General features: G+C 40.2%; 2 protein-coding genes across 3 annotated transcripts in view; one reads left to right on the top strand and one right to left on the bottom strand.

Annotated features, from left to right (window-relative positions):
* The window catches only part of zbtb46 (zinc finger and BTB domain containing 46), a 65064-nt gene extending 58632 nt beyond the window's left edge, over positions 1–6432 (top strand). The window contains exon 6 of the mRNA XM_004546008.3: positions 1981–6432. Within this exon, the coding sequence (XP_004546065.1) occupies positions 1981–2421 (441 nt within the window). The 3' untranslated portion in view covers positions 2422–6432. The remainder of the gene's footprint in view (positions 1–1980) is intronic.
* A 214-nt stretch (positions 6433–6646) lies between these two features.
* slc2a4rg (SLC2A4 regulator) overlaps positions 6647–19578 on the bottom strand; it is a 40906-nt gene continuing 27974 nt past the window's right edge. The window contains exons 6-9 of one of the 2 annotated variants that reach the window (XM_004546009.5): positions 18130–18403; positions 16930–17070; positions 14980–15107; positions 6647–13669 (exon numbers count right to left, since the gene is read on the bottom strand). In XM_004546009.5, the coding sequence (XP_004546066.3) occupies positions 13558–13669; positions 14980–15107; positions 16930–17070; positions 18130–18403 (655 nt within the window). In that variant the 3' untranslated portion in view covers positions 6647–13557. The remainder of the gene's footprint in view (positions 13670–14979; positions 15108–16929; positions 17071–18129; positions 18404–19578) is intronic. The other variant, XM_004546010.5, reaches the window with a different exon arrangement.

Genomic DNA, 19578 nt, shown 5'->3' on the forward strand with positions numbered 1-19578 from the left:
GTCGTCCTGTCCCCTTGGCAGAAAAACAGCCCCATAGCATGATGTTTCCACCCCCATGCTTCACAGTAGGTATGGTGTTCTTGGGATGCAACTCAGTATTCTTCTTCCTCCAAACACGACGAGTTGAGTTTATACCAAAAAGTTCTACTTTGGTTTCATCTGACCACATGACATTCTCCCAATCCTCTGCTGTATCATCCATGTGCTCTCTGGCAAACTTCAGACGGGCCTGGACATGCACTGGCTTCAGCAGCGGAACACGTCTGGCACTGCGGGATTTGATTCCCTGCCGTTGTAGTGTGTTACTGATGGTGACCTTTGTTACTTTGGTCCCAGCTCTCTGCAGGTCATTCACCAGGTCCCCCCGTGTGGTTCTGGGATCTTTGCTCACCGTTCTCATGATCATTTTGACCCCACAGGATGAGATCTTGCATGGAGCCCCAGATCGAGGGAGATTATCAGTGGTCTTGTATGTCTTCCATTTTCTGATGATTGCTCCCACAGTTGATTTTTTCACACCAAGCTGCTTGCCTATTGTAGATTCACTCTTCCCAGTCTGGTGCAGGTCTACAATACTTTTCCTGGTGTCCTTCGAAAGCTCTTTGGTCTTGGCCATGGCGGAGTTTGGAGTCTGACTGTTTGAGGCTGTGGACAGGTGTCTTTTATACAGATGATGAGTTCAAACAGGTGCCATTCATACAGGTAACGAGTGGGGGTCAGAAAAGCTTCTTACAGAAGACGTTACAGGCCTGTGAGAGCCAGAGATTTTCCTTGTTTGAGGTGACCAAATACTTATTTTCCACCCTGATTTACGAATAAATTCTTTACAAATCCTACCATGTGGATTCATGGATTTTTTTTTCACATTCTGTCTCTCACAGTTGAAGTGTACCTCTGGTGCAAATTACTGACCTCTGTCATCATTTTAAGTGGGGGAACTTGCACAATCGGTGGCTGACTAAATACTTTTTTGCCCCACTGTATAAGAGACAGACAAAACATTATATATACATTACCGACTCGTTTGTTAATTCCTGTGTAGAAGCTTTGATTTAACATCAATGCTATTACCATCTTGGTTTTTTTGGGGGGGGGAGCCATAAGTGATTTGGACAAAAGGCCAGCTTATTTAGATGCTATAGTGCATTCACAGACACCAGCTACTTAGTTCAAAGCAATCTTAGACAGTATAAAAGATGGACATAGCTACCACTGGGTTCTGAAGTGCCCCTTTTGAAGCCTTGGGATTAACGTTTCTACCATCGCCATCTTGTTGCAAAATACTGGATGTGATGTGAGGTTTACCGCAGACTTTAAAACCACTCTCTTGTTCTTAGCAATTTATTGTGTGTCTTCAGATCACAGAAAATACTCAATTTCGAAACACAGTATGAGCAAGATTTACAAAATAAGCAGAATTTTTTATTCAGTGTGACCCAAAACGAGTGACACAGTGAGTGTATAAACTCTGTGGGAAAGTGTTTACAGAGGTCAAATTAGGAGGCCCTAGATCTCTCTTGAGGTTTTACAGACATTTGACCATCCATCATATGATGTTAGCTTGTCTGCCGGAAATGTTACAATCATGGTCACAACCTAGCTCACAATTTAAGTAAACAAGGCCCCAGTCACAGAGACCTAAAGAGTGGTCCAAAACCATCTCATAATCACCGATCGTGAGTGAAAATATTTGTATTTCCTGACTTGTTATTAGTGGTTGCTGGAGGTTGATGGCAAATGAAAATTGCTAAAGCCCCATGCACACAGGTCTGCAGACTGGTCAATGACCCCCCTGGCAGTCACCTGTTGCCAGCAAATAAATTGTATTCCTCTTCCTCTTTATTTATTCTGTCACTAGCATATTGCTGCAATTGTAATTTGAATGGATTCACATTCAGTTTCAGCTGTGAAGTTGCAGGCTTTTGCTCTTCCACTTGGAATTTAAAAATTTTGCAAAAATGTTGTGTTTCCATCCCACAGGTCCACAGCAAAGACAAGAAGTACGTCTGTAAAGTCTGCAGCCGAGTCTTCATGTCAGCAGCCAGTGTTGGAATCAAGCATGGCTCCCGCCGCCACGGCGTCTGCGCTGATTGCTCTGGCAGAGGCATGGCCGCACTCCTGGACCACAATGGTGAGGTGGGTGGCGATATCTCTCCGGAGGAGGAGTTGTATCCTGGCGACCGTTTCCACGATGACCAAGCAGAGTGTGATGGAGATGGAGAAGGGGAGGAGGAGATGATGGTCGAAGGGGACGGAGAGATGCTGGGAGAAGGGGAGGAAGACAGAGGGAAGTGGAAGGACTCAGGGATGACCGCTGAGACGCACGGAACGCTGGACAATGAGAAAGAGGAGAGTGACTCCTCGGCACAGGAGGGGGAACAGCAGAATGGGAGCGAGAAGGACTTTGCCTGGATCTCATAGAGTCTGTCCGGCTCCTGTTAGTGACCCATCGACCGATCTCTGAAGATCTTTTGTGATCTCTCAGGCAGAATCCTCTGCTCTCTTTACCCATTCGTCCCACTTGGGGCAGGCCTTCCTTTGAGTGGAAATGCTGTAGGGTGATGCGCGACAATGATCTAATACCATTACGAGTAACACTCAAATGCACACATACCGACATGCACACACTTTTACCACACACACACGCACACACACACGCACGCACGCTCTTCTCAACCTTGACTGCCATAGTAGAGGAAGAGATGGCTCAGTGCAAGGCTTTTTCTGCTTACCTCCTTTAATTCTGATGCAGTGTTTTTGTGTTATTTTTCTCGAGGGTTCAGGCCAGAGTCCAGTAGTTTTCTACTCTGTCAAAACAGGAATCAATGGCGGCGCTGCCAAGGACATGGCCAACGCCAGACTGCTATGTATGTTTGCCATCACAATCATCATGGAAATCAAGGATCACTGACAGTGTAGGGAAATAGCCAGGAGGAAGGCTGTCTTGGTCTTATAACTATGACTATAATGCTTCTGGGAAAAGTGTCTCCCTATGAGTGAAGGGGGGGTCTAAATCTATTGCAAAGCTACGTGTGTCAGAGGACCGGGCAGCCCAATGGCACATTGTTGAGTCCTACTGCCACAGACTTGCACTTTAATGACAACTGACTCCTATCAATACCCTGAACCCGTGGTTTACATTTTTGATCTGATCTTTACTTACCTAAACAACTCGGTGACCGCACCTACCTTTAAGGATATACTTTATGTCCTCTTGACTGTTATCACGAAATAGAAATCACTGAATCTTTGTGCAGATTGCTGTTTATATAGCCTATGCCTTTCAGTGGGGTCCTTAATCTTTTCTTCACTTAAGTTTACCGCCTGGTTTCTATTGATCCATTCCAAGAAATACTGGAGTTTTGAGAAATGTACATAAAGTTTTGTTTTGGTTTTGGGGTTGTTTTTTTGGGGGTGGGTGGAAATTTAAAAGGGGCTGTAGGCTGTGCGAGACAGAGAGAGACAGAGAGACCGAAAGATGCTTTTTAGCGTTTCAGCCGTCTTCACCCACAGAGTGGACATCAGTTTCTGCTTCCTGTTTTTAAAATCAATTCAAGCACACAGTGGATGCTCTACACTAATAACTCTTTCCTTCTCTCTCGCTTTCTCTGGTCCAGATTCTCTCACACTGGAGGTTGTGACGATAGGACCTGAGAGCTAAGTCTCTCACACTTAAGGAGGAGCTGCCTTTGTGTAAATTTTTTTTTTGGTTTGTTCGTTTGCCGTGTGCGCGTTTTAAGTGAGTCATGTAATTCCACTTGCTGGAATCAGAATATGCAGACTCTTTCCACGATTCTTTTGCTGATATGCTTTCTCTGGCTTTGCAAGGTTAAAAAAACAAGAAGAATTGCAGAATTGTGCTTGAAATTCAGAGTTTGCTCTTTGCAGAGAGTGTAATTTGACTTTGTTTTGTTTGACAGCTATTTATTGAGAAACCTGTTTGTTTATTTGTGGATTCCTAATTTTCAGAAGTCCTTCCCTTGCTCTCGCCCTCTCTGTACGTGTTGAGTGGAACAGGATGGCTGCTTGTATGCAAGGATGAGTGTCCAGTGGCCAAAAGATATTCTATATTCAGTTCTTAAGATTATTTCCATGTTTTGTTTTGTTTTTTGGTTTGTTTGTTTTCGGCAAAGTTGACAATTCAAGTGAGTCAGATGACATGTCTTATTATTATGAATATCAGAACTATGATTACTTGTCGTTGATGTTACTATTATTAATTATTATTAAGTGCTGGATGCTAAGCTTTATGGTGTGTTCTTTTTTTTTGGATATTTTATATCTTGTATAAGAAAAAAAAAGCTTTTATACTTTGCCTTGTTGTGGACAGCAAGCCATGGGGCTTTTATCAATCTTTTATTGTGCCAGTTTATGCTTTCTCTGTCGTATTTGCTTTTATTTTTATTTCTTCTTTTTTTTTTTTTTTTTTACCAGGGGGGAAAACACATTCACTGTCAAACATCTCTGTTAGATATTGATTGAAACATGTATTCAGCACATGCTTTTGCATCACTAATGTACACTAATTGATTAATATCGAACCAAAAACAATCTAGTAATTTGTATACATAAAGTGCTTTTGTTTCACGGTCTGTGTGTGCAGGTGCTTCTGGATTTATTGTTGTGGTAAACAGTTTTGTTGTTGGGTTGTTTTTATTTTTTTGAACCTGTCATTATTCGTCACAGTTTGGAAAAACAAAAAACAAAAAAGTGCACGTTATGGTATTATTGTGAATATGAAGGGCTGTGTGAAAGGACCAGCTAGCTTTTGAAGACCGCATCCTAAAACCAGGCTGATTCTTTTTCCTTTCTTTTTTCTGGCTACTGCTGTGTCTCACGCCTTTGATGACACGCAATCAAGTAGAAATGCAATGTGCAGACGAAACACGTCTATCGGACAGTAGAGCGTTGAGTCCACATGCTGTATTCCTATATGTCAGTGCTTTCCTGGCTTGACCCCAGTTCATTTACATAAAGGGAAAGAGTGCTGCAGTAGTAACTCTGGGAAACATTTTGTTGCCAGTGCTGGTCGCACACATTTGGCCTCTTCTGTAGGTGCCATGGACTGCACTTCCCATCAGCCCCTGCTGAGAGACTCTCAGTACAGTGAGATTTGTGATGCTTTCTTTATGTCTGACAGATATCTTTATTTTATTTGCATTATTTATTGTGCTTTTGTTTGACCCACTTATCAAACAGTTGTACTTTTCTGGGGTGAAAAAAAAAGAAGAAAGACAATGGGGTAGAATATGTTTATGAATGTCAATGGTGGGTGTGGAAGGAGCCCATAATCGGTGGCAAATCTCTGTCCTGTGGTGCTGTTTTGGCCCCTGAGAGGCATCTGGATGTATGTGTGACTCCCCCGGCCCCCGCGCTCTTCTCACGATCTGTACTGTACGTCTTCTTCCTCATTCTGGGTTGTACTTCAGGAAAACGTCTGCCATCAACCCCTCAATATGTGCCTCAATGACATTTCACCTGTGTGCTTGCAAGAGTGTTTGTTTCCAAGAGACGACTGAATATTTGTAACTCAATGGATAGAGATTATCGAGATGCGACCGATCAGATTAGAGGGCCGAAACGTTCGAGGATTTTGAAAACTTCAAAGAGACAAATCATGATGGGCGACCAGATTCTCCTTCCCACTGTGTGTTGATGACCTTTTGTGCCCTGATTCTGTGGTCTTAACTGCATGCCTATGTTCATTTTGTCATACCAAAGCGGCATCTTCGGCATCTGCACACAACTGTCTCATTCCACACGATGCAAAACTGGAATTTTTTGCTCTATTGCAGATGAATATGGGTATTCTTAGACATGTACAAATTGCAATCCTCATTTAGCCTGTATAGCTTGATTCACACGTGCAAATCATGAAGCCATAGATATGGGTATATCTATATTATACTATATTTCAAAATTGGCGCTTTTTACTTTAGATTTTGTTCTTCTACTAAGAGTGATGTGTGTATACCTTCATATATATAAATTTATATTACTATTATATATTATTTATTTTCTCCCTCAAGTTTCAGAGGGTCTCTGATTTGTAAAAGGTCGCACTTGAAGCTTGAGGTTTGTTTATTTTCATTGGGAATATTGTTCAATATGATGCTGACTTTATATTATCATAATCCTGTGTTTGTAACAAAATGTGCTAAATAATCAAAAAAAAAACCTGTCCTGTTTTTACACCTGTTTTGTTTTGGGCAGATTTTAAGTGCTCTTGTGCTGATATTTTTTTGGTTGATAGTACTGATCACAAAACATTTTTACAGTCAACCATGAGCCTCCTGTTTTGATGTTGGGACAGGCCCGCCAGCCGTCCAAGCCTCTTTCTAATTCATGTTTAGTGGAAGAATTAGCTTGACTATTATTTGCAAAAACCAATCAGTCTCAATAAATTTTGAAATTGCTGCTGTAAAGAAGTGACCAGTGTGTGCTGTGCCTTTTGTTTTCATGAACACAGCTAATAGCAATGGTGCTGTCACACCACCTGTTGTCCACAAGGGGGAGGAATACACAAGTCAAAAGACAGCCGAGGTAGCAAAAGCAGAAGGAATGAATCCACTGTTGCCTTTGAAGCTTACACTTCGATAGTCATAGTCATCTTCATATAAACAAATGAACCCGATGACAAGGCTGCTTCCATTTAGGTTTTATTTTCCTTTCTGTCACATTACATCACAGAGATCACATTATCGACATCATACATGTTTCATCCATCTTTCCAAGCTCTCGTCATGAGCTTGACATTCACACAAATACTCCTTGAGTGCACCACTCCTCAGAAAGTGCTTCCTCCATGTGCGTGGGACTGCTGATGAGGACCAGAGGCCAAGCCCACACACAGGAGAAATCTTGCCCTCCAGTGAAGACCCAAGACTGACGTCAAGTTTCCCACAAAATGCTCTTAGCACTGTGTGTTTGTGTGTGTTACGGGTTGTAATGAGCATTTTTACATCTGGTGAAAAACAGACTACATCAGCCTTGGGTTATTGGATACTTGGAGGGGAAATCTAACACATAAAACCCTTCAGTGTTGTATCTCCTAACGAAAAAGAAAAAAAGGGGGGGAAATGAGCGATACTAGACATGCAAAATAACCTCAAACTCAACCAGACAATCAATCAATCAATCGAGAAATAAAAAGCCAAGGTTGGTTTTTATGCCAGCCAGCGTAAGGCTCAGTAAAAACACGAGATGGTACGGGGAAAAAATAGGTCATCGGATGAGAGAAGTGACAGACGGAGTAAACTCCCAGACAAACAACACAGCAAAGTAGTAGAAGAAGCAGAGAACTGTGTAGAGCTGCCATTGCAATGCATTACATTTGATTTGGAAGGAGATCTATTGGCTTTGCTGCTGCTGGTTTACAGACGACATTCACAAAAGCACCACATCAATTTTGACGTAATTGAAAAAAACAAAAAAAGAACAAAACAACAGCAAAACAAAGGCTTTCTGATGCACATTTCAAGGGTTTAGTTTAGCTTAATATACTGGGTAAAGGCTTGGGTGTGACCACAATAAAGCTGGACAGGACAAGAACAGGAAGTGGAAAAGGTGATCGGGAAAATCGCTGTAGTAAAAAGGAAGTGGAAAGGATATGTTTTTTTGTTTTTTGTTTGTTTTTATGTGAGAAGTTGGAAGACACTAAAAGCATGCCATCTATTGGAATGTGCAAGGCAGGATCAAAAATTTCCATGGTGCCCCATGATGAAGGTTATCCTGCCTAACAAAAAACTTAACATCAAATCCACAAACAACACCTCTGACAATGATAACCACACAGAAAAACAAAAAAAAATGCCAGGGTAAAAGAACAGCAACAGTGTGAACGTCACCAAAAAGCAAGTTAGTTCTTGTTCCATTGTAAAGCGTTTCATTGCACAAAGTAGGATAGTAAAGCAATACTGCAAGGTCGTGCCATTTTATATGATTTAGCACTGCGGCAACAGCTGTCTGTGGGTGTTAAAGATTTGGATACCAAAAATCAGGACATGTTAAAGGTTCACTACAGGCCAATACCAACTAGCCAGCAACTATTACAACAACAAGAACAAAACAAAAAAAAGACTTTATACTTTTTTTTTTTTTTATAGGTTTTACATTCAACATGTTTTGTTTTTCTCCCCTTTGCCTCTAAGCTACAATATACATTGAATCTGTTCACTATAACTTCTCAAACAACTTTAAAAATGAAAGAAAAACATTCGGTACTGTAAAAAAAAAAATCCTTTTCATATGACAGTTACAACAAACAAAAGAAAAGCGATATATGAAAAAAACCCCACAACAACCTCACGGTTCTCTTTATGTTGCATATGTACAAAAAAGCCCTGAAAATGCACAAAACCATCTATATCGTCACTGCTTTCCATCTACTGCTAATGTGCACACCCACAAACAGTCAACTTCTATCTCCATCTCTCATTATGTAGCTGAAAAGGGGTAATAGCTGATCTTGTCACCACAAATGTTCTCTTGTCTAACACAAGAGCAATTTTGTTCCCATGTTTTTACCCAAGATTCACCCAAAGAACAAAACTCCTAATAAAACAAGTCTAGGGACTTACCCTCACACGCCAGTTTAGTGCAACTTAAGAAAAAACAAAAAAACCTGCCTCTGTGGCAGGCAGAGGGTCATACTAGCTTAACAGGTGCTAAAAGTCCCATTCTCTGCCAGCTAAAGCGCTGGCCTGTAACCGCCGTTGGTGGAATCTGAAAGTGCTTGCACTGCGGATGGGGAGGAGAGAGAGAGAGAGAGAGAGAGAAAGAGCTAAAATGGGGTGCATTTGACACTAACCCAAAGCTCAGCGAAGGATACAAAATAAAAAAGTGGTATCCAGCACTAATAACATATGTACATGTTACTTTTTTCAGCAAAATGTAAAGAAGCAGGAACTTGTTTTTAAGTAAAGGAAGCACAAGGCTGAGCTTTGTGGATAAAAATTGTACTGTGAAAAGAAACTCCAGGCAATAAAACACTGTAAAGCATTTGTTATCAAGCTGATAATGTGTAGCTACTGGCTAAAACTGGTGTTTTCCCATCACTGAGACAAGGCTGGTGCTGCGTTCATCCCTTGGCACTCTTCCAAGGAAAGGCAAAGTGACTACCGAGTACCTCACTGTACTTCCAGTACCACGCTCCTAAAGCTGGCAGCACTGCCGTGTTTAGTACAACAACTCTGACACAGAGTGCAAGACACTGACTCTCAGGATCACGTGCTAATAATGGGGAACCGCAGAGGTTCGCGACCCCTGCCCCTGACACCCCATTTATTCCATCAGGCAGTGACGATACGCCTCCCACCCACGACCCCGCCCAAAACAAAATACCCCTTTCACTTAAAAAGTTTCGTATATAAAATTTTCAGTTATAAAAACGCGTCTTTGCACAGTGCAACCTAGTGCAACTTGATTAGTTCAGTATATCTTTTCCTTTTTGTGTTCTCTTCATTGGCACTTGGTGAAATGGTTAATTTTCTGACGTTAGAGGCCTGCTGACCTAGCTTATGTGAGATGCCACTGGAATAATGCTTTTCTTTTAAAAGGTGGGGAAATTAATGTTCAATAACAACAATAAGTGCTCGTGTGTGTTTAATGCTAGAAGGGGGAAGTGCTACCATACACAGTGGGGGAAATTATTATTTCATCCCTTGCTGTATTTACAAGTTTGCTCACTTACAAAGAAATAAACAGTGGCTAATTTTTAAGGGAGAATACCAACCAACCAAAAAAAAAAAAACCAAAACAAAAAATCCCCCCCCCCCCAAAAACACCAACATTACATAAACATCATAAATTTATTTGCAATCAGTGAGTGAAATAAGCATCTACTACAACCCAGCCAGAGTTCAGGCTCCAACAGATTGGCTATGTGCCCATGTGGCATACAGATTACAGCCAATCAGTTAGAGATAGTCCTTTATCTCCACTGATTGGCTGCACTAGACCTGCACTAGGCTGGAATGAGCTACAAGACCATCAGTAGGAAGGTTGGTGAGAAAGTGACAACTGCTGGTGTGATTTTTGGGAAATGGAAGAAATATAAAATGACTCAATCGCCCTCAGTCTGGAGCTCCTTGCAGGATCCTGCCTCACAGTGTGAGGATGATCATGAAAAAGGTGGTGGATTAGCCCAAAACTACACGTGAAGAGTTTGTTAATGATCTGAAGACAGTTGGGATCACAGTCACCAAAAATACCATTGGTAACACACTAGTACGCTGTAATAGACTGAAATGTTGCAGCACCTACAAGGTCCCCCTGCTCACGTAGACCCATCTTAAGTTTGCCAGTGAACATCTAAGTGATTCACAGCAGGCTTTGGAGAAAGTGCTGCAGTGAGGCATCAACGCAACCTGTCATGTTTGGAGGAACAGAAATGCTGAGTATCACTCAAAGAAAACCATCCCTACAGTCAGAGGTGGAAACATTATGCTTTGGTGCTGTCTTTCTGCTAAGAGCACAGGGCAACTTCACCGCATTAAAGGGGCCAATGGACAAGGATGTGTACTGTAAAATCTTGGAAGAGAGCCTCCATCAGTCAGCCAGAACACCGAAGATGGCTCGTGGATGAGTCTTGCAGCATGACAATGACCCAAAATATACCGGCAAGGCAACAAATGAATGGAGTGGCCTAGCTAGTCTCCAGACCTCAGTCCTAGAGAAAATCTGTGGAGGGAACTGAAGCTGAAATTGAGCTTTAAAGTGCCAAACAGAGGCCAAGAAAACTGAGTGGATTTAGAGTTTCTGTAAAGAGGAGTGAGCCAAAATCTCTCCTGAGATGTGTGCAAACCTGGTGACCAATTACAAGTAACGTCTTACCGCTGTGCTTGTCAGCAAGGGTTTGTCCATCGAGTACTAAGTCATGTTTTACATGCAAACTTTTATGTAATGTGGGTTTTTTGTTGGGATTTTTTGGTTGATATTCTGTCTGTCTCCATTAAAATGTAACTACCATAAAAATCTGTTCATTTCTTTGTAAGTGAGTGAACTCAGGAGATAAAGTAATTGTTTCTCTCACTCTAATGTGGCATCAACCAACAACGACTCTGCGATGACAAAGGACAGCACAGGTGTTTCTATGGCGACAAATGTCTGAAGTCATCCTGTACCTCAGTCAAGGAGACAGTTCAAAGATTGCATTCTCATACGGAGGACAGGCACTCTGTTTGTCATACATTTCTACTGAGATCAGGTAAAGGCAGTGTCGCTTAGAGAGTCGAGGGCATGCTGCCGAGCTGCATATAAAATCTGCTAACAATAAACACAGAGTTGAATCTCAAAAAAAAAAAAAGAGAAAAGGAAAAATATATATCTGTTTTATGTCTCTGAGAGAAAAAAAAGTTACCAGTTAAAAGTTTTTTCTTTCTAATGGAGTTGGGTTGTATCAGAATTAGCAGTCCAAAGAACAGGAGATATTACAAACTACACAGAAGATCCAGCAACACTTTCAACAGTCACATCCTGACACATGGGTCAACTACAAGAGCTCATGACGCCTTACTCACTTTCAGACTTCACCTTCTTTTCTGTGAAAGTAGGTGAAGTTTTGCCAGAAACCTTTATTTTGTCACTAAGAATGTCGGCACTTTTATTTGGCTCAATGGTTAATGGGAAGTATCTTTAGAAGATTATCTTTCATCTCAGTCATCTAAATCTAAAAAAAATACCTCAGCCAGCTCTGAGAAACCTGATGAGAGATGTACACTATGAACGGGGAAGGGGAATATGCATAAATAATAATGCACTCTTAACAATTGTTCCTGATTTTTTTTTTTTAATTAATATCAAAAACAGATCACTACATAGATTACTCATGTCATTTATTTGTCAATTATAAGTGCTTTTTGCCATTGAAGCTCACAATTTAAAGCTAGTTAACCTTTAAACAGGGACAACCTAAAAAATATCTTGTTTTTATTTTGCTCTCTGTTGCTTATTTCAGATAAATGGAATTTTAAGACGTAACCATTTACTTTAAATTTCCAGTAGTGATGTAAAACGTCCTTAAAGGGGCTATGTTGAGCGGGAAAAAAGAACAATAAAGAATTTAACCTTCTAAAAATCTCCCACTTATATTTTATCTAAAGCATGGAAACCTTGGCCTCTCCTTTACTCTTATAGGCCTAATCTGAAAAGTAAGACTTCATTTTGGTAAAATATTGCTACATTAATTGTTTACATAAATCAGTCAATCTACAAAAACCCTGCCCCGCACTGACTTGACTTAATCCTGCTTATTTATTTCCAAATGTTACACCAGAGCAAAAGATAATTTCAGACCTATGAAATTAACTGTGGTGTGCAATGCTGGTTAATGCTAACTATTCCAAATATGGCAGAGTGAGTAACCTGTCCTCTTAAAACTGTAAGAATATGAATTAGAGCGCCTGATTGTCATCATCAGGTGGCAATCAAGTCAGATAATAAGTCAGACTGTAAGTTAAAGTTTCAAAGGGCAGTTCTCATTCACGTATCGTCGTGGTAAACAATCTCTTTAAGAGCATCAGCTGTTAGAAGAAAAAACTATCAGCCTTTCAGCCTCAACTCAACCACAAAGCAAGACAGATGATAATCAATCCTGCAACTCTGCCAATTGCACAGTGAATCTACTTGTTGCATCAGCAACTCATTGCTGAAAATAAACTACACAGTATAAGAAACAGATGTCCACTTTTTTTTGTTACCGTGACACTTTAAAAGAAGGTGCATATTTCTAAAAGTAGAGAGAAGAACAGAGGGAAATACATATCTTGAAAACATTTTGGTGCATCACAGGAAATATTTTTGTACCACTTAGTGTGAAGGGTTTTTGTGCAGCTTTGCAAAACAAATATAGCTGTTTGGCTACTCTGAATCTGTGTAACAAACTAGTTGTTTGATACTGGACAAAACGCATTTCGACATGCAGTCAGCCAGACTGCTGAAGACAGAGATGGTAGAGCTTACGCCAAATCTGCTGGCTGTAAGTGAACAGGCTTTTTGCACCTGGTAGGTTTGGAGTCCCTTAAACAGTGACACTGAGAAACAGATATGCTACAGAGGTCTTACAAAGCACATCAGGTGTTAACCCATGATCCGACTCAAAAACAGTAGCTTGCATGATGCTCTTCTGATAAACAACAGAGCATGCCCAAAAGCTTATTTGTAGTCTTTAAACAATGCCTTGAGTTGAAGCAATTTGAAAACAAAAACTCAAATCAAAAGGCTTATAATCGAATTTAAATGTTTCTTTTTTTTTCCTTAACTCAACAGAGTGAAAATGTTTCAGTCTTAGAACAAAGTATCCAAACCTGCATAAAGATTTTTTTTCTCTCTCTCTCGAGAAGTTTTTTTAAAATGTTTGTTTTGAAGCATCAGTTTTGTTTTGTCTTTGTGTTTGGAAACGGAAAAGAGTGAAGGCGAAACCCACTGCTGGGCTGGAGGAAGCAGTGCTGAGAACTCCATTGTGAAGAGACTCCCCTTATTTCCTCAGTGGAAGTGTCCACCTCGCTGTCGCTCCTAGAGGGGAAGAGCTCATATCGCAGACCGAGGAAGGGGACTTTATTAGTCGGTGAATCTCTGACAGGCCTTTTTCCAACGACAGGCTGTGCACCACATGTCTCTCTTCTCCATGCCGTACACCTTTCGGCACTTCTTCGCCTCCCCACGGGGTTTCCTTGGTAACAGCAGATGTGACAGCATAAGGACATGCACATAGACATCCAGACACACACATGGGCAAACGGCAAACATGTACGTACAATGTGCTTAAAGGTGAGTAGGTACAGTATCTCTCTTTTAAATAATTCAGTGATTCAGTACAAGAACACCATTTTTGAAGAGGCCGATATTATTATACCTATACACATGTAATATCTGACATGGTTCAGCACCTTGAAGAGTAACACAGGCTTTTGGCGGTGCACAATTATAATTACACATATGATCCAAACGCCATTATAAGAATTTAAAACAGTCAAACTACTTATCAGCAGAATTAAATACCCAGCCCAATAACATCACACAGGTACGAATGTAATCACATTCACGTTTCAGAAAGTATATTAGTGCAAGCAGCAGTTTTATTCATTTAACCTACTGTGACCCACTGAAATGATAATAGCTTTGTAGCTACAATAGCCAAAATTTTTCATTTTAGTTCCCAGCCTGAGGAGTTTGCATGGACTTCCTGCAGACTCCTCTAAGGGAACTAATGGGAAGTGTGTTGAAAGCATAGACAATTAAAAAAAGGTGGACGCAGGTATCATGACGTCACCAACTGGTTTCTGAAGTCCAGTTTTACACCCTCGAAATGAGCGTTTCTTGCCATCTGACAAGGAGGGGCACGTCTGACTGTGAAACCATGTGCTTTGTCGGCTATTGACTTGTGTTTTACAAGTTGTTAGCCAATGACTACGCGGTTTCATACCATTGATAATGCTCCATTTTTTACAGTATGGCCAAGATTTTCAAAATCTTATTTTTTAACTTCAGTATGAGCTAAAACAGGTGAGTGAGCCCATAAACTCACCAGGAAAGTATTTACAAAGGTCAAAACAGAGAGTCATTTCCCCATAGATTTCTATAGAACCATAAGTCTTTTAGCAACCACAGCTTTCGCCATCTGGTGGCCTTTAGATAGAATGCAGGTTTAATTTTTATAACCCAGATGCTACGTAGATGCTTTTTACTGTATATATTTGTAAGCAAAAGTAAGAAAAAAATGCAAAAGAAAGAAAAGATTTCACATTTGATATCAAATGCTGAATCTGCAAACAGAGAGAAAGAGCCAGTCATTCACACTCCCATCCACACCTATAACCAATTTATAACACCTTTAGAACACACATGCACACTTCACACAGAAAAGCACCAGCTGACCAACAGTTTAAAATCCCAAACATTCTTCCTATGAAGCAAAAGTACTTTTAGCACTTTGACTCAAGCAGACTTAATCAGCACTCTAAGTAAATTGTGGATGCATACCTGGCTCCTTGTGTTGATTTAGGTGATGGCATAATCAGTGGGTGGTTCTTGTTAACAATGGCGTGTGAGCTAGGTGCTGGCTGCCGCTTTTCTCCAATGCTAACTGTACGAACATGAGTTGTTGCCCCCTGTAAAAGAGTCATTAAGTCAATACTCAAAATCATACTGACAGAGAGCAGACCAGCTTCATCAAGAGAAATGATCAGATATCAAATACTGATTGAACAGACACATGATGTTTATGCAGTTACAACCACACAATGATGACAGCTGAAAAACAGAAAGACACAACCTGGATTTTTCTGCCCCTGTCTTAATGAACTACAGTACCTTAGTGTAGCACAAGACCACATCGTGTCACTCCTGTTAGTTAATAATAGGACAAAAAAAGAACAATTGGATAACACAAGATTTGAACAATGTCAGCTGGTCTGATGATTGCCAATTTCTGCTGCCTGCAGATCGTAGAGTGTGATTTCAGCTTAAACAGCATGAAAGCATGCCGCCTTCTATCACTGGACTCCTGAGAAACTTTTTAAAATTCATCACTTCAACAAAGCCTTCAACCTCTAGACTTTTTGATTATTTATACTCTTTTGTAAAGTGTCCTTGGGTTTCTTGAAAGGTGCTATACAAATCTAAATTATTAATATTAAATCAACAGTTCAGGCTGCTACTGATGGTGTAATGGTGTGTTGCTATACTTGGGTTCCATAGTATCAAACTAATCATACTAATCATAACTAAAACAGCATGACATGAGTATTGCTGAGTATTGTTTCTGATCACGTCAATCTCTTCAGGATTCTGGTGAACCAATTCTATCATGACTGCTTCCAGTAAGATAATGCAGCATGTCACAAAGGTCAAATCATCTCAAACTGGTTTCTTAAACAGGACAGTGAGTTCTTTGTATTCAAAGGGCCTCCACAGTCATCAGATCTCAATCCAATAGAGGTAGTGGGATATAGTGGAGATTCACATCATGGATGTGCAGCCAACAAATCTGCAGCACCCGTAGGATGCCATCATGCCAATATGCACTAAAATGTCAGAGGGATGTTTCCATCACCTCATTGAATCTATGCCATAAAAAATTAGGCACTTCTACAGACAAAAGAGAGCAACGCAGTACTAGCAAGGCGTACCTAATGAAGTGGCAGGTGAACATACTGTTCAGTGGTCTGAGCACCCTTTGGCAAATTACATATATTTCTGAAGTGAAAAGTAAAAATAGCAGTCTTTTCTTTGCATTTTAATGCAGAATTAATGTTCATTTGATATACCCAAAGAAATTAAAAATACAACAACAAAATACCAATCTAAAAAGTCATTTTTTTATGTCTATGTTTTTCACTGTTTTTGATTACTAAGAGAAACAAGATCACTTTGTGGAGCAGTGTACTGTGCAACACCTATAAAACACACACACACACAGGTTTATCACAAATATACAAATGACATTTAAATTTTGCATTTGTTTGGTTCAGACACTGGCACGAGCATGACTTAAAAGTTCTCTGCAACACAACCGTAACAAAACAGGGGAAACTGCCTTTCCATAATTACTCTGCTCCTTCTTCCAGCTCCAATTTTTCCTACCAGTGGGAAAACTACCACTATCTACAGTGGAAGACAAAAGAACTCTGCTTTTCTTTTGCTGGTTGTGCAATCAAGCCTTCATTCAAAGTGGTGGTAAACTCTGTTGGTATCATGTTATAGCCATTGCACTGAGCAAACAAATTGTATTAGATAATGATCATTTGAAACCAACAGAGTCGTCAACTGCTTTAGGTACAGAAACAAAGACTGACACTTCTCTGTATAAAAAGAACATAGCGTAAAGAAGCAAGGACAGGAAAAACAAAAAAGTGAAAAAAGCTTCCATGAAAAGAGCAGTGGAGAAGTTAAGATGAAGTTAAAAGGGTTGTGAGATAAAGCCTCACTCACCGGGATGCCTTTAAAAATGACAGGAGGGGACTGCCACGACACACTGATGCCATTGCCAGTCCCAGTTCCAGGCCCGATCCCATTACCACTGCCTATCCCAGCCAGCTCAGGACCCACTGGGATACTCACTGGAGCGGTGGCCTGGAACATGGACAGCCACCCCACATAGCCAGGAGAAGACACAACAGAAACGAGAAGGGATGGGAAATGAGCAAAGAGAAACAGAAAATAAGAGATCACAGAGGGAATAGGTTGTATAAATTAGAAAGGAAGGCATATCTTCAGCTTTTAATCTGAAAGGTGCCTTAAACTAAATACTGATCACAAATGTACAACAAAACTGCTAATATTTTTAAATTCACACAAATAAAAAGATTTGAGTGAAAACTTTAGTTAACCAAAACTGGCAGGCACTTGCAAAATGTTGCACAAACGGCAGTATAAGGAATAGCAGGAAGAATATGAAGTTAGGATAAATAAAAGAGTACGCATACAGTACAATACAGAGAAAATGAAGTAGTCCTATTCAGTTTCTTTGCATAAAAGAAACATTGCTGTTTCTTTAATATGTGTATTCAGTTGTCATGGCAACTAAAAGTGTGATCCTGCCTGAAGCCAATGAAAAGGACTGAATTCTGTGAATTCCTAAAGTATTTAAACTTTAACCAAACTTCCAGCTGACACCATGTAATTTTACCTTCAAGGACGGGTCAATAGAAACGGCGCATAGACAGGCAAGGAAGGCCAATGAGAAGAGGTTTAAGAAGGCATAGACACCTAAAACAGGACTACACAGGACTTTAACCATGATCTGAAAATCTAATAACTAAAACTTTTCTGATATCAAAATGAGCAAAAACTGGATTCGGACTTCATTCGTCATGTGAACTTCTGTCAATATTTGCCAGAAAGTTTTGCTTCTCTCCTTGTTACATACTCCCACACTGGCGTAGGAGCTAAGTAACTCACCCTGGCCTCTTTATTTATTCATTTATTTATTTGTTTGTGTTTGTTTGTTTGTTTTCACTGATTTGAAAAACTGCCTCTGCACATTCCACATATTAGAATACTGAATCCTGGATTTATCTTTGCTGTACTTGCCAAATGTTTAATGTTTTGTCTTGGTTTATTTATTTATTATTTTTTTAAATGCAGCTTCAGCTATTCTCTGTGTCTTGTCTCGCGCTGAATGTGAATTACCTGGTAGGCATGGTCAGTGCGGATGTGGCAGAGTGTGGAGGGAGCTGACTGACTGAGCAGTGAAGGGGCGTGGCACTGCGAACCATTCATGTTGATGTGCTTGGAGTGAGGGACATCGGTGAGCGGTGGAGGGAAGATGGGCGGCGGACCGGCTGTGGTTGGGGAAGTGGGTGTGAGGTTGGACAAGCCCTCCGTGAGGCTGTCCATGTTGACCTCAATCTCTGAGTAGTAGAAGTCCTCTTCTCCATCACTGTAGTCAGAGTCGCTGCTTCGCCTACAGGGGAAGGTTATATATTCCCGATTTAAAATAAACATTTAAATTGTTTTTTAAGAAAAACTGTAAACATACAAGTGATAATGATAAGAAACCACAAACAGGCTCTCAATACATTACGACGGAATCAAGATAGACACCTATAAATACGGATAGACAAGTTGTTGATTATAACAAAAAAAAGTGTACTCTCTCCAACAGAAGGGGGCAGTATAACCCAGTGTGCTGCAAAGGTCCTTAAACATACAAGCTGGGAATTGAACTAACAAAAACAAAAACTAAGTACAACGCCCACAAGAGAAAATAATCCTTCGAGTAACAGTGTCTCTTTCTCTTAACTTAGAATTGCATAAAGGTATGAAATCGCTTTCAAGCCTTCTGTTAGTGATTTCTGATTACCCAAGGCGTACCTGCTGCACAGCAAAAACAGCCACAGCATGACTCATCAATGCCAGTTGACCATATATAATATAATGTGATGTCTTGCAAAAGAAACAACATCTCCATGCACTGTAATAAATTATGGGTTAAGCTGAGAAAAATTGGTCTTAACTGGGCAATGCACAGTTGCAGTCATAATTATTCACCTCCATAAACTTGTGATGTGAATACAATGTGAATACATTTTTCCTTTTGTAATATTCACCTAACCTTTTATGTGCCCTTTGCTTAAGAATGTAGAATCTTCCTTCAAGCACTGCCTTTTTTGGTGTAATCAATTTAGTCTTTCTATCTTTTGAGACAGATCATTTATCTTTGCTGTACTTGCTTCTTGGCTTAAACACCTGTATTTTCAGGATTTATATCTGCACAGCAGGTCTAAATCCCCTAAAAAAAAAATCTTATTTTTGAGCAGTTAGAAATTCATGCCAGAAAATGAAAATGTTTTACTTGTAAACCTTTGCATACGTTCCATGGCTGAATGGTTTTTGATAGCAAATGTGCCTGTGAGCACCTGTGCAGAGGCACAGTAATTCAATAGCCCAGTTGGACACCATCCAAACTGTGGCAATGTGTGTCACTTTTCTTGTCTTACCACACTATTTTAAAATCACAAGGTATGGGAGTATTATCTGGAGCTGCAGAAAAGAGATTACTAACACAAACAGAAAACACAGCTTTAAACAATGACAGCTTCACAAAAAAGAATATCCGTGTGATCTCTTGAGATTATA

This window comes from Maylandia zebra, linkage group LG20 (genome assembly GCF_041146795.1).
Source record: "Maylandia zebra isolate NMK-2024a linkage group LG20, Mzebra_GT3a, whole genome shotgun sequence".
NCBI lineage: Eukaryota > Metazoa > Chordata > Actinopteri > Cichliformes > Cichlidae > Maylandia > Maylandia zebra.